At 40.6% G+C, this 15,203-nt stretch overlaps 2 protein-coding genes across 5 annotated transcripts in view; one reads left to right on the top strand and one right to left on the bottom strand.

The window, feature by feature from the left end:
• Positions 1-15,203, top strand: part of adam22 (ADAM metallopeptidase domain 22) — a 49,479-nt gene that overhangs the window by 26,414 nt on the left and 7,862 nt on the right. For all 4 annotated transcript variants that reach the window (XM_069536668.1, XM_069536667.1, XM_069536666.1 and 1 more), the window contains exons 7-22: positions 6,139-6,193; positions 6,291-6,367; positions 6,912-6,986; positions 7,371-7,442; positions 8,834-9,000; positions 9,080-9,164; positions 9,420-9,510; positions 9,596-9,647; positions 12,898-12,997; positions 13,126-13,197; positions 13,765-13,857; positions 14,163-14,243; positions 14,357-14,407; positions 14,517-14,580; positions 14,674-14,779; positions 14,865-14,984. In XM_069536668.1, the coding sequence (XP_069392769.1) occupies positions 6,139-6,193; positions 6,291-6,367; positions 6,912-6,986; positions 7,371-7,442; positions 8,834-9,000; positions 9,080-9,164; positions 9,420-9,510; positions 9,596-9,647; positions 12,898-12,997; positions 13,126-13,197; positions 13,765-13,857; positions 14,163-14,243; positions 14,357-14,407; positions 14,517-14,580; positions 14,674-14,779; positions 14,865-14,984 (1,361 nt within the window). The remainder of the gene's footprint in view (positions 1-6,138; positions 6,194-6,290; positions 6,368-6,911; positions 6,987-7,370; positions 7,443-8,833; positions 9,001-9,079; positions 9,165-9,419; positions 9,511-9,595; positions 9,648-12,897; positions 12,998-13,125; positions 13,198-13,764; positions 13,858-14,162; positions 14,244-14,356; positions 14,408-14,516; positions 14,581-14,673; positions 14,780-14,864; positions 14,985-15,203) is intronic.
• On the bottom strand, positions 1,519-5,411 carry cldn12 (claudin 12). Its single transcript, XM_020093230.2, has 3 exons — positions 5,259-5,411; positions 3,706-3,966; positions 1,519-3,618 (listed from the first exon to the last, which is right to left on the bottom strand). The coding sequence occupies exons 2-3, from the start codon at positions 3,922-3,924 to the stop codon at positions 2,752-2,754; spliced, it is 1,086 nt and encodes a 361-aa protein (XP_019948789.2). The 5' UTR covers positions 3,925-3,966; positions 5,259-5,411; the 3' UTR covers positions 1,519-2,751.

The following is a 15,203-nucleotide window of genomic DNA, read 5'->3' as shown; positions in this document are numbered from 1 at the left end:
TGTGTGTGTGTGTGTGTGTGTGTGTGTACGACAAATAATAAAAATACAGCTGCACTTCATCGATCAGCCGCTAAATTCTCAGCTAATGTGTCAGTGTCACATTGAAGTGGGAGTTGAAATCAAAGTTAAGACAAAAGACTTGACAGCTAAAAGCTGGGTTTTAATGGAGTGCTAACTATTCTTAATTTGCTTTGGTTCCTGTGGTTCAAGATGTGATAAGTTAAGCGTTTACCCAAAGACCAGATCACACTCTATATTCCTTAAATTTATAGCACTTTTATTGTGCCAAAATATTGTTTTGTTAAGCAGAGGCAAAGCTGTATTGTTCTTTTTCGCCTCACCATATATTGCAGTAAACTGGGGACCTGTCCAAGGTGTAACTCACCTCCGGCCCAATGTCAGCTAGGATTGGCTCGAACTGCCCCCACGACCCTCAAAGGATAAACGGTACATATAACGGATGGCTGGAATTAACCAATTAAACATTCTCTTTATTCTACCATTAACCAAATCTACTTTATGATTTGAGCTTCTCAAATGTGAAGATTTTTTTTTAGCTCTACTGTGTTTTGCTATAAAGTAAATATATTTGGACTTTTAAAAGAAACAAACAAACAAACCTTTTTAGAACTCCCTGGGCACTTGTTCATGTTATATTAAGAATGATTTGACTGGTCAAAAATTTAAGAACAGAAGTAATCACTAATTGCATGTCTTCACTTTTGATGATGATAATAATAACAACAATAATACTAATACGTTTTGTTTATATAGTGCTAAAATGCTCAACATAGGTTAAAAAGCAAAACTAAGTAAGAAAAAACATAAAATGCACAGAGCTGCACACCATAATCACAGTTTTGTTTTGCTGTAGACTTTTGGTAGCTTTATTTCTTTAGTATGAAGATACGACATTTGTGTCAGTGTAGTGTAGCGAATGGAGATGAGGAGGGAGTATTCATACAGAATATCTGGGTTTATAATAATGTGATGTTTAGTTCATAGTAAATAAAACAGTTGGCTGGATGCACAGGGAGTAGATTAGCACCTATGACATCATAAGATCCTCATGAATCTTGAATCTATGAATATTTTACTCCAAGTCACCTGAACACACATGCAATGGTTGTGTAACTGTAGCCTCTGTATCTTTGGTGATGAAACAGCAACTTAAAATTTCATCAGTGATTCAAGTCATCATAAAGTGGTCTGAGGAGGATCTATAGCATTTCTGGGAAACCAGAACCTCACAGGGCGTCTCAAACTTTCTCAAACTATTTATCAGTTCATATGAGGAGACTGAACCCGGCTGAAAGCATCAACGTCCTCACATTTGTAATTCAGTTTGGCTGAAGTGATGCCCAGTTTCACCTCTTAGCTTTTTGCCAAGACAGAGACAAATGACTCACACGATTACTTTACAAATGAGACAGATTTGTGTCTCTATATTTTGATGCAATTACAAATATTGAGTATTTAAATTGGTGTACCTCAGCAGCACATAAACAGACATGCAGATGTATTGAGATTTGTTTTAATAAAAACAGAACATTGACAGTATAGAAAAAACATTTGACAATATCATTAACCTAAACATTACAGGTTAATATTATACTTTAAAGAAATGTTGATCAGTGCTCATTAAGCAAAACACACAAAAGGCAACAACTGATTTGACTGTTAAATTGGGATTAATCACAACTACGACCAGCCTGAACATCACACTTCCAGCTAAGTTGGCAGATGTTTAATGGTACTAATTGAACAAATTAACACTTCTCACTAACTGCTTTTTATAGTTAATCATAATATGCCCTGTTAAGTAAATGAACAGTATTATCCTTCCTGTCATTTCTGTTTCTGACATTAGAGTTAGAGTTATTAGAGTAATAAAAATGCACCCCTACACTGAGATCAAAATCTGCATCTGTTCATTACAATGAACACAACTTACAGATTTAGTGCGATGATCTTTTTCACATAAACGTGCAGGAAAACATACATGCTGCAATAATGGATAAATAGTTATTTAGAGGCAATACAACTATAAAGGCAATGTAAACTGGCACAGTATTCACATCATTAGTGCATTCAAACCATTCAGCTGCTCTTTGCAGGACAGTGTGACCTTCTTAAAGATTCATGTTAAAATTGACTCAACAAGCGAGTGAGTTAGTAGGTGCCTATTTAAAAACAGAGTATAAGGTCAGTAAGTGTTTGTTCAGTAGTGATGAACAGAAGACCTCCATAAAGTGGACACCAGGACACATCACTGTTACATGAACATGATGAGTTAAACAATAAAAGTGTAACAGAAAAAGAGAGGCCTCATTCATGTTTAGTCAGAGTGTAAATTTATAAAAAGCCACCAACCAAATGGACGTGATGATCGTACTCTGGTTAAATAATGAAGAAACGTTAGTTGAGGTGTCTTTCAGTGATTATGGCTCCAAGCGAAACTTACATTTCTTCCCTTTCTACATAAATAAGCTGAATACAGTGTTGTTTACACCAGTGCTTTAGCGTTTATATATTTTAACGAAAATATCATCCTTCATATTGTTCCTCCGGGTGTCTTTCTCATCTTCCATAAACATCAATCTGCAAACCTGGATTGAACTGACTGAATCTAGAGGTTATCAATAAGCTCTCATGTTAATAACTTCCATCCATCAAACTGTGTTAGTTTCATCAGTGGTGAATCTAAATGAGTTTAAAAGACTACAGGCTTCAAGTTTTTCTATTTTCTTTCTATTCTCCTTGTGTCAGCACAGGAATGTCGATTTCTATGGCAGACATGCGTGAGCGGCTGGAGTAGCGGTGGCCTACGTAGCTGGATCCATAGCCCTGAGAAGGAGCATAGCTTTGGGAAGGTGCATAGCTCTGTGAGGGTGCGTAGCTCTGTGAGGGAGCGTAGCTCTGTGAGGGAGCGTAGCTCTGTGAGGGAGCATAGCTGTAGGCCTGTGTTCCTCCAACCTCTGATCCGTACCCATCTGGAGCAGAAATCTGAGACATGTACACTTGTGTAGGTACAGGGGCAACCACACTTTGTGCATAGCCGTGGGTTGGCACATACTGCTGGGTGTCGATGACTGTGGGAGGATGGGCCTGTGGTGGGAAGGGCTGAGGACCATACACTGGGGAGGGAGGATATCCGTTAGCAGTGAGAGGCTGAGTGGACAGAGAGGTCGACATGGATGGCAGTGGCAACCAGAAGGGTGAAGGCAACTTCTTACACATACAATACCACATGAACATTAGCAGCGCGGCCAGCATTAGTCCTCCAGAGCAGCCGATTGCTACATATACAGCAAACCCATCAGAGAACATGTTGTCATATCTGATGTTCAGCGCCTTAGTGCGGAACAGGAACCACACTGAGGGGGTGATGGCGATAGCTCCACCCAGGAACAAGAACGTCCCAGCCACCAGGTGACAGCCCGCACTGTTCACCAGGAATTTGAGAGTTTTAATGTCCGGCTCAGGCTTGTCTGAGCAGCAGCAGGTCTTACACATCCCAGCCATGCACAGCAGCAAGGCGAGCGAGCCCAACAGCAGGCCTGCAGGCAGACAGAACTGCAGGAGCCGCAGATCGAGTTGGTCCACTTTAGAGTACCACTGGAAATATGAGAAAACATGACTTCTGTTAGGACAACTTCAAAACATAAAAGGAAAAAAAAGCCGAAACAGAGCTAAAAGCAATACCTCTGAATCATAGTAGTAGCATCCTGAATAGCCATCCTGTTTCACACATTTAGCCCACAGCCCATCATACACACTGATATTCTTAGCGTTGCGATTGAAGGTGACGAGTCTCGTAACTCGCCACTGTGGGATTACAGCAGCCACAGTAAGCCCTGCCACTGACACAAAGGCAATGATGAAGGAAAAAGCGTTGGTGGCATGGATGTCCCGGCACGACATGGTTGTTGGGGCTGACTGGAACTGAGGCCACGAGGAGAATTCCTGTTTGAATGGAGGAAGTCAGACGGAAAGAAGTGGCTGATCAGTACAGTGGGAATCAACATGGTCTTAATGTAGTTTTTAGCATTTTTTACTGTATACATACTCCTGATAATGGAAAAAAACAAACATTATACAAGTTTATTGAATGGCCCCATTACTGCTGAAGTAAGCTAACTGTGCCACAGACTGACCTAGCTGTGGGCAACCCCCCTGTATTCACCACAGTGTAGTTGACCCAATATCTGCTGTCCCAGAGAAACAATGCTCTCATTTCATTAGCAAACACAGTGGGGATGACTTGACGGCTGAGGTCGCAGAGCAGGAGTGTGTGTACTGCAGTGCATTGCATAGACTGTACAGCTACACAATTAACAATTGTGTTACACACTTGAGTTTTATATAGATGACAGAATGCTCGCAGCCGTGACTTGAACATGGTATTACAAGATCATTTCTAAATACGTTTGGAGTTGATTTACTTTCAACGTATTACCTGCGGAATAAATGAATCTGCCAGTCTTAGAAATGGCTCTTCAAAATATTTGATGCCATATATCTGGTTCAGAAGTGAGGACATTAACATTAAATCAGATATTTTACATGATTCCTATAACTGATTTAATACACTTTTTGTTGTATTGCTTTTATCGTTAACTCCCTTGCAGTGTTGTTGATTTGTATTTATGTATTTATTTGATTTGAATCTCAATAAGACTGTTTTGTTAAACGAAAATGTTTTAAAAGATCATCCAAATATAAATACATTTAATGTATACTTATCTAAACATACTTGTGAATTGTCCAATCAACTATATATGTTATTATCTGTGTTTTCGATTCCAGATTGTATTTAATAAGTTGATCTTTATCTTGATTTACACACAAACAAACAAATACTGTGTTAAACGCTGCACCGTCACTGAGTGGTAACTAGTATTTACCAAACTGTTATAACACTCAATATCCTCTCGATTAGCCTAGACAGCTAAGCTAACGATCTGAGTGGTTACACCAGCTTCATCAGGTTAGCACATTAACTAGCTCATCGTCCATACTTCAGTCAACAGCGATGCATAGTAACAATTACATTCGCTGGAACGTTTCATCTGAATCTGCCACCGATGAACAACTGAGTCATCAACAACAAGTATACACTGACTAGCTCGTTACGTTAGCCAGCTAGCTCAGAGCCAAGCAGACAAAGTTAGCATTACAGCAACCTGTTGCGTCCGGATCACTGTGTAGATATGAAGCTAAAACACGGTAACTACAACAAATGGAGGCTCCAGTACCGTGTGTTTCCAGCAGGTAGATCGTGTTTAGATGGAAGATGGTGGCATTTCGGCTGATTTCTCTTTTAACGCTGCTACAGACGGCAGAGAAGTTTTTACTCCGGTACAGTGCGAGGGTAAACAGGAAGTGGCTTCAGAATAAAAGGAGCGTATAAGCCCTCAGCGCCGTCTCACAGGTTAACCCTCATTACTGTCTTCCTTTATGCAGAGATAGATGCAGCTCACATAGATACTAGAAATAGATACAGAGCAAATTAGAGTAATATAAAACAGTAAAAGAATAAATACAAGTGGGTTGAAATAGTGCAGTAAACTGTAAAACAGGTATAGTAGCAACAAAGTATTTTTGTAAGGATGCAGAGGTAAACATTTAATCCAAACACTCTCTTACGTTTGTTTTCGTGGCAGTCATCAGATATTGTGTTTCAGTCCTTATCGTTTCCTTTGCTCTGAGTGTGACAAATAGAAATACAGCTTTGATTGTGTGTTTGTGTGTGTGTGTGCGTTCATGCACAGTCTGTCCAACATTAACATTAAGGTTAATACAAATTAGACCAATGTGGCTCTATCTTAAATAAATAAGCTGCATGAACATACAGTGTATCTATTCCGCATCTCTGCAGTACACTATATAGTACACTACTTTCCAGACTTGTGTTGTTGTATTATTAATTATTATTATTAATCAAATATTCTGTTGTATGAAGTTTGTGGTGGTGGGAGATACTGACCTCTGCCCATCTTTTTGGAGGGCTTGAACTCTTTGACCTCAATACTGAGATACTGGGAATAGTTAATAAAAGCCTGTCTATCCGACACTTGGTCTTGACCTGTTTCACTGACAAACTTGATTGACATCCTCTTTTTTTGTGTTTTCCAGGGCGAGGTCCCCATTCACATGATTTATAAATCTGCAGGGGAAGACCTGCTCAATGGTAAGATGGTGTTTTGCGATGTACTGTACATTTATTCATTGCATCACTGGAAACTGTTCCTTGAATGCTGATAGCTATAAATGTTCCTGTTTCCTAGGTGACCTGCCGGAGCCGCCGTTCCCCAGCCCTCCATTCCCCGGGTCTAAAGTAGTTCACAGGAGAAAAAAGAGACAGGTATGACTAGATTAGTTGTAAAATGTTCATCATTAGCACATGGCTGCTGATGCTCTCATGTTGTTTGTGTTGTGCACATGAGCATGTGTGTTTCTATAATTGTACAGAGAGTTTTACGCCTTTTGTCCAAAAGTGATTAAGCTGTTTCCTGCCTGAATGTTTTATGTTAATCCACAAAGTTATAGAGCAGTGTTTCCTCTCTCTCCTCCCACACTTCAACTTTCCATCTCTGTCTCTTCTTTTCTTCCCCCCCTTGGTTTTCATGACATATTCACCTTATGAGTTACACTGTCCGATGTCTGCAGCTGTCTGTCTCTTCAGTCCTCGGAGCCACTCTCGTCTTTATTTGGAGAACAAACACATGCATTGCCCTTATTGATTCCCCCCCCCCCTCCTATTTTCTTGGTGAAGCAGGAGACATGAGTTGATCTCTGTGTTTACTGTGTGTGCACGCGCTCTCTCTCGCTCTCTCCTCAATTCCTCTTTGATGTGCACAGTCTTGCTTTGAGGAAACTAAGAGAGGTGATGTCTTGTTTCTTCTCAGGCTCCACATGTGTCACACAGTGTAGAGGATGAGATCAAATACATTGAGTTGATGGTCATCAATGACCATTTAATGGTAAGTTTTTAACTACTTATGGTATGAATGTGCAGTTATGATAGAAAATATTGTGTCTGCAAATTACCCGCAAATCACTATAAAATTATCAAAGTTATTATTTCATTATAAAAATCCCTTAAAAAGTGCGTGCACTCCTGATTCAGTCAAATATAAACCTACCTGTGTTGTGCATGAAACAGAAAATGTTTTGATCTAAATGTGCCTAAAGAAGATCCGCTGGGACTGATTTTTGCTTTATACTCATTGTCATTGATATTTGGAGTGAATTAAACGCTTCTTTCATACATTTAAATGGCTTAAAATGAATTTGTTCCAGATTATGGATCCTGCTTTTAATCGTTTCCTCTCCATCCCTCTGTGCCTCTCTCTGTCTCCCTACAGTATAAGAAGCATCGGCTTTCCGTTGGGCACACAAATAACTATGCTAAGTCAGTGGTCAATATGGCTGACATGGTAAGAATTGTATTGATCCTCTTCTTGGAAAGCTTGCCACAAGCACTCCCACCATGTATTGAAGCCAAGCACACACTGCACTGATTTCTCATTTAACCAACCTCACTCGCTCCATTTAAAACCTTTTGGCCAGTGATGAGTTTCCATGTTTCAGACGATTGAAGCGGCGGCACATTCCGACAGTACCGAGGCAGATATTTCAATGTTTTGATTATTTGTGGCCACATCTGTGTGCTGTGTTACAGAAATCTGACCTGATGCAGGGTCATGTCTGTAAGCTGATAGGCCGGTGAAGCTGGAGGAAGGTCACGGTTTTTTTTGTTGTGTCCTTGAAGACGATCATATGAAGCAGACTCTATTTGGGAATTACACATTGATTTCCATGTACAAATAGAGTTGTCTTTCTGCCCAGTGTGTGCCACACTACTACAGCACAGAGGCCACATTCACGTCACATATTCTAAACGGCAGAGCAAATGCAAAATCGACAGACAAAGTTGATAAAGTTTCTAATTTTATTCTACTGTAATAATCATTATTTGGACACCTTCCCCATCATTGTTTATCAGATATTGTAGATGCAGGCAGGAAACAAGGGCAGAGAGCGATGTGATGTGCAGCAAAGGCTCCCAGCTGTAATCAAATCGGGGACGTTGAAGTTGTGACACTCAGGACATCTCATAAAATAGACATTTTGAAGGGAGTGTTTGATAACTGCATGGACTTTGGGGGTCAGTCATCACAGTACTGTATTTTGGAAACAGCAACTGGACTAGAAAGATGTGACCGTGACCACACCGGTGAGATGAATCCCATCATAAAAATCAGCGTCAGGAAAATGTAGTCGTAGGTTTATGTGACGACGCAATGTTTACAGAAGTGCAGTACAGAGCGAGTCCTGGTGCAGACTCACTGTCTGAGGGTTTTTATTTGCAGAACGCAGCTCTTAAGATGGAGATCCGACCACATGCATGCACAAATAGAAACAGATAGTGTCACATATCACTGATTGCTCTCTCTCTGCTCTGTCAGGTTAGTCGAGAGATTGTCGTTACTCAGTGAAGAGGCCCTGCTCGTGTCCTCTCCTCCAGTGTTTCTGTATCTCAGGACCCTAGTAGATTTCCATCTCATGAAAGCAAACTTTGCTTTGTCCTTCAGACAGTTTCACTTGTTGACTCCGTCTAGCCGCCTGTAATGTGCTGCTGTCTGGTGGCTGGATCGTACTAATCACTCTGACTGGTGCTGTCATAATGAGCAGCTGAAGATGATGCTGACTTTGAACAGTGCCTGTCAGTGTTAATACAGATCAAGTTGTACCATTTGTTTCTTCTTTCTTGAGACTTTTTAAAAAGATAATAAAAACATAAAATTTCCTTCAAATCCCCCCCCAGATCTTCAAGGAACAGCTTAATACTCGGATTGTGCTGGTTGCCATGGAAACCTGGTCAGCGGACAACAAGTTCAACATCGACGACGACCCCATGGTGACCCTGAGGGAGTTCATGAAGTACAGGAAGGACTTCATCAAGGAGAAATGCGACTCCGTTCACCTCTTCTCGTGAGTCCGAACATCTGAGAGGATTTTCTCGTCTCATCATCTTTTCTCATGGAACTAAAACATTTTCTGGTTTCATCAGAGGGAATCGCTTTCATAGCAGCTGGGGTGGAGCTTCCTACATGGGAGGAGTTTGCTCTCTCACTAAAGGAGGCGGAGTGAATGAGGTGAGTTAGTGAAAATTCCCCAAAACCTTTTAGCATAAGCAACAATAATCATTCTGAGTTGTCCAATACAAATAGAGTAATAACATACTGTACATTACACACTGTAAAATAATTGTATTCTTCTTCATGTATCAGTGCAAGTACTGATAGTGTTTACCTTAAAAGGAATTGCCTCTGTAAGCTCTTTCGTTCTCCTCAGACTGATCTAATAAACTTTTCATTCTCCGTCTCTGTCTGTCTCTCTCTCTTCAACAGTACGGGAAAACCGATGAGATGGCCATAACCCTCGCTCAGTCTCTTGGACAGAACATTGGCATCTTCTCAGACAAGAAGAGGATCCTCAACGGTACAAAGTTAAACCCGAATGCATGCAAACTCATTTTCAAGCCTCTTTTCTGTGCAATAAATCGATCAATGTGTTGTTTTTTTAGGTGAATGCAAGTGTGATGATCGCTGGTCAGGCTGTATCATGGATGACGTTGGGTAAGTTAATTTAATCTGATAAATAATTCTTAAAGACACATCTTTCACAGATGTTGGACGCCCAATGCCCAGTGTTTTTCAGCAAAGTTTCCCAAAATATATTCATGAAAAATGCTGTCTGTTAAAATGACTTGAAATTGATTTGTGGTGTGGATTCATTGTGCAGGCATTACTTTTTTCATCAGAGTCAGAGTTCTCCAAACAATCTTCAATCACAACATCATCTGAATTGAATATTAGTCTTACTTTTATTCTAATATCACACATTCAGAATATCAGTATAAACATGTTGACTAGAATATTTCCACCCAGTGTAGTGTTATTGTAGTATTGTAACTAACCACTAGGTGCCAGGCTGTGTGTATGTTTTCAGTTTCATACAGAAATCATGTCAGTATATGTTCAGTGTGATGAAGCTTGCTTGCTCACTGTGAGCATAAGTATGTGACTGGGTGTGTTGTGTGAACGAATCACTGTGCTGTGTGTGTGTATACCCCTCTTCTTAAATCCTTCTCACATTCCCCCTCTATCCCGAATGGGACAGCAGGTGAGCAGAAGCTTGACTAGAACGTTGCCTGTGCTGTTCTGAACCAACTGGCTGCCTCGGAGGGGTTGTCAGTCATCACAACCTTTCCCATTTCATCTGAGAGCACTACGGCCCCTGTGGCCCCCGGCTTCTCTTTTGATTCAAATGATATGAACAAATACAGTTTGATGTCTCTTTGTTATGCACTGGCTGTATTTTTCAATATCATATTTATACAATTTCACATGTACTTGTATGTGAATTCTTCAGTTTGTGGCCGATGTCGCCGGCTGATCAACCTAGAGAGTTTTATTAATTTGGTTACTCTGATTATTGATAAGCTCTTTCTCCCTCCTGACCTTTGAAAGTCAGAACTTTTCATCACTTCTTTTTGTCCATGTCTAACCGATTGAAACAGTCTGCAATGTCATTCTCACCTTAGGCCAATATTTGTCTCCCTCATTTCCCTTTAACAACTGTACACACCCAGACACTCCCAGTCCAGATCCTGCTCTATTGGGCTGCAATAATAAACCGACTATGAGATCACAAGGTCACATGACAGAGGACAGATCACTCTGCGCTGTCCTCTGTGAATGGATCTGGCCTAGATCTGTATTCTCTAAAACAAAGTCAATGGTATTTCAGACACTTGTATTCAATGAGCGACCTCAGTCATGTCCATTGACGGAAATTTCTTTTTATCCCTCAGCACCTGCATGTGTGATCGACTTAACCTGACTACTACTAACTATTTTATATTTTTTCACAGGATTTAGCTTTAATGTGTGTGTTTGTGTGTGGGTGCGTGCGAGTGCGTGCGTGTTCATATATATGTGTGTGTATTCCTGTGCAGTGTGTGTGGCAGCTTGTCACAGGCATCGTAAATCCTAACTAAACCTAATAAAATCTCAGCAGAGGGCACAGTCCTTAGAGCAAATAGACTCAATTTACTGTCTGAACATTATGGTTGAGTTAGGATTTTCAATTGTTTTTATATATTTTCTATTGCTTCCTTTACATTTATTTTCTTTCCATGAAAGACCCAGGACAAAATATGTTTTTCATTGGCAACATTATAAGACTAAAGAAAACTGACAAAGGACACAGAGATGTGGACATGAATCAGCAGTATTGCAGTGTCTTTGTGAGTATAAACTCTGCCATGTCTTCTAGTCACTACTGTGTCACAGGCTGATTGTAGGGGAAGGAGGAAAAATACTATTCCCTCCACCAAGTAGTTGGTTTTCCTGTTTCTGTTAGTTTGTAGAATAACACTAAGACTATACAACTGATTTCCACCAAATTTTGTGGAGGGATGGGTCATGACCCAAGAAAGAATCCAATAAATTGTGGTATACATCAGAGTAAGGGAATGTATCTAGGATTGTTTGGGCATTTTTCAACATTTCGATGGATTTCTCAGAGAATAATTCATGGATCTTGATTAAAACTATCATGTTTAGGGGACTGATAATTATGAGTGAGTTCAGTTTGGTGAAGATTCAAATAAAAATCTGGATCTACTGAATTTATATCTGGTTTCATAACTTGAAGGAGGTTTAAGATGTTTAAGATGCTATTGAACTTCCTGCAGAATGTGCAGAATGTGTCCACGTGCTTTAATAAGTCAATATAAGCACTTTCTACGAATATTAACCGTAGTGTCTGTATTGTTATCTTTTGGAATACATATTTTGATCCCATGGTCTTAGTACTGTGAAATGAAAAGTCTTTCTCATGGCTGAGTAGTAACATTAGTCCGATAATGATCGTACTTATTTTGGTGCCCAGTGAATCCTTCAAGCACGCTTCATCTTTGTCTCACCTCTTCTTACTGTTTAAAAAGAGATGAACACTACAAGATTTTTGACAAGATTCAACCCTGACACAAATTTGAAATCAAAGACACCGATCCCACACACCAACTTTAAACCAGATTAGTTCTGGAAATCTCTCTCAGATATTGTAGTGTTCTTCATCAACCATCAAAGCATCATTTCTGCGTTCTTATGGAACCAATCATCTCCGTAGTTTAGTCACATCACATATCAAGTAGCTCCGACCTCTCACAGCCCCGAGCCTCTCTGTTATTGCATTGTTTCCTGACTCAGTCCTGATTACTGTCAGAGCTACTCCTGACACGAGCCTGCAGTGTGATCATCAACAGCCTGACAGAGCAGCAGAGGATGATAATGCTTAAGTGCTGCTCAGGTTCGGGTCGATATCGTTTTAAGACATCAGAGTGAGCACTGCACTTTTGATTGTTATAGATTCTGACAAATACTTCAGATGTTGAAATGACACAGAATTTCTATATGAAATGATGATGCAATAACAGTTGAAAAGTGAATCATTCACAATATCCAGGTTCATTTCCAGGACACATTCACAAATTCATTTTAGATCCATCTACTCTTCACATATCCATCTGTGTTTTGGCCGTGTTAGCTATACTGTATATCCGCTTCCATGTTATTGTAAGGATCTCCTGAACTGTGAGTATCTGTCATAAAACATGACATAGTAAGAAATACAAACTTTATTAAATATGACAAATCTGCTGTGGTATTTCACTGAAATTAAATGTGAGGTTTGAAACGTCTTGTTTTTTTGTCCTGTTGTGTTTTTGTGAGTGAGCCCTCTCACTCTTATCTGTTTCCCCTCTGAGGGTCTGTCTGTTCTGCAGCTACAGTAACCACATCATATGGTTGTGTTGAACAGCTTCTACCTGCCTAAGAGGTTCTCCGACTGCAACGTGGAGGAGTACCACAACTTCCTGAATAGCGGAGGAGGATCTTGTCTGTTCAACAAACCTCTGAAGGCATGTCACTCACTCACTCACTCACTCACTCACACACACACACACACACACCCACATGTATATATAAGCATGTAATTAAAGGGGTTTTCTCAGAACTTTCAATGTTAATTCTGCCCTTCCCCCCTCAGCTGTTGGACCCTCCAATCTGTGGTAACGGCTTTGTGGAGCCGGGAGAGGAGTGTGACTGCGGCAGTCCAGCGGTGAGTGACAGCTCTGTACACGGGACTGGATGAATGCAAACAGGGAGAGGTGTTGTAAAGGGTTTAGTGATGGGCTGATTTCCCAACGACAGAACCACCGACTGTGTCAGACTTTCTGTGAGAGGAGGTCTGTTTGAACTAATGAGGTCATTTCACGGGAGGAATCAAAGAGCTACGTGAAGTTATTGTATGATTATAGAGTTTGTCTAAAGAGACTTTGTTTTAATGGGTTACATAACCTAAAATCTTTCAACTAACGATTCCTAGTAGTTCCCTAAGTGAGACCGGGCTTTTTCCATCAGCATCCCAAGGCTCTGAACTCCTTCACCTTAACCTTAAACATATTTTGCCTGGTTTTAACTGGTTTGAACAGATTTTTGTTCGTTTGTAATATTTTCTGTTGTATTATCTTCCTTATTTTAGTTTTGTCTTGTTTTCTTCTGTGTTGCTTTATATCCATGTGTTTTGGAAAGAACTTTCCAAAGTAAACTGTTATATGAATCATAATTCCATGTATAATATGTTATATAATATAATATAGATTAATATGTTGTGTTTGTCTTCTAGGAGTGTGCCAGAGAGGGGGATAACTGCTGTCAGAAGTGCACTTTGACTCAAGGCTCGAAGTGTAGTAACGGACTCTGCTGCAACAACTGCCAGGTACAGGGCAGTGCTTCACCTTCCATCTTCTGCTGGGTGTTGTAGAGGTGGTGATTACCCATGATGCCAAGCAGGAGGAATTACTTCCATTTATGTTCTGTTTATAAGTACATAATAACCATACACTGACACAAAACCGCACAATTCAACAATCTAAGAAGACGCGAAAGAGAAAATACACTGATGAGCTCCCACAGATGAACTTCTCACTAATTCACCTGAGTAAATCCTGGGCGAACCCGTGAGTTTTTACATGTTACAAAGATTCTCAGAGTTTGTGTATTCTTTATTGTATGCTGCTGCAGATGGAGTTCATGGGAGTCGTGTGTCGAGATGCAGTGAATGACTGTGACATCCCAGAAAACTGCACAGGAAACTCCAGCCAGGTGAGTGTCCCTCGCACAGTTTACGCTCAACTTTATATTTGGACTGTCCCACGATATGTGTGGTTCCTACTGTACATCACAATGTCTCTGAGGTTTTCCTTGATTTATTCCAGTGTCCACCAAATGTGCACAAGATGGACGGCTACACGTGTGAGAAGGATCAGGTGAGATGTTTGACAGTGCTCACTGGGCCTCTCTGTATTTAAAATTTTATAAAAACAGCTCATACTTCTGCACAGGTGACGTATTTTTAAACTATGTTCTCCTCTACAGGGTCGCTGCTTCAATGGAAGGTGCAAAACAAAAGACAGACAGTGCAAGTACATCTGGGGAGAGAGTGAGTAATATTTCTATATGAAGATTTCAGACAGAGACAAACTTCCTGCACTGTTTATCTTAATGCTGACTGTGTGGTGTTCTGTATCCTCAGAGGCAACAGCGGCCGACAAGTTCTGCTACGAGAAGCTCAACATCGAGGGGACGGAGAAAGGCAACTGTGGGAAAGACAAAGACACGTGGATCCAGTGTAACAAGCAGTAAGTCGGTCCTCCCTATGAATGTAACCCCTGAGCTCTGGGTTATTTTCTCCAAATGATCTGTGGTTGCACCTTTGTGTTTCAGGGATGTTCATTGTGGCTACCTGCTGTGCTCCAACATCTCACCGTCACCACGACTCGGAGAGCTGCAAGGGGGGCTGACCTCGTTCTCCGTGGCCCGACACAGCGCGTCTCTTGACTGCAGGTGCACGTCATTGATATACATTTTGTTGACTTGAGTAATTACATTATCCAAAATGTTTAAACCCAGAGAAATCCCCAATGTCATTCAAGGTAATGGGATGTTTCATTGTGTAGTCGCCTTTTCATTGCATCATACGTGCTTTACCCGTGGGTTTGCCCATCTCTGCTGCAACTTCCGGGGTAAACAACGTATGACGAAGGATTGTACGTTTAAGTCTGA

Source organism: Paralichthys olivaceus, chromosome 13, assembly GCF_024713975.1.
Source record: "Paralichthys olivaceus isolate ysfri-2021 chromosome 13, ASM2471397v2, whole genome shotgun sequence".
Lineage (NCBI taxonomy): Eukaryota > Metazoa > Chordata > Actinopteri > Pleuronectiformes > Paralichthyidae > Paralichthys > Paralichthys olivaceus.
The sequence above is the reverse complement of the archived record's forward strand: the minus strand, read 5'-3'. Positions and strand labels throughout refer to the sequence as shown.

Excerpts from the sequence above, each read along its gene's own strand:
- cldn12 (XM_020093230.2), bottom strand. The coding sequence starts at position 3,924 with ATGTCGTGCCGGGACATCCATGCCACCAACGCTTTTTCCTTCATCATT. Across the intron at positions 3,619-3,705 it reads GCTACTACTATGATTCAGAG|TGGTACTCTAAAGTGGACCA; the intron begins GTATTGCTTTTA and ends TCATATTTCCAG.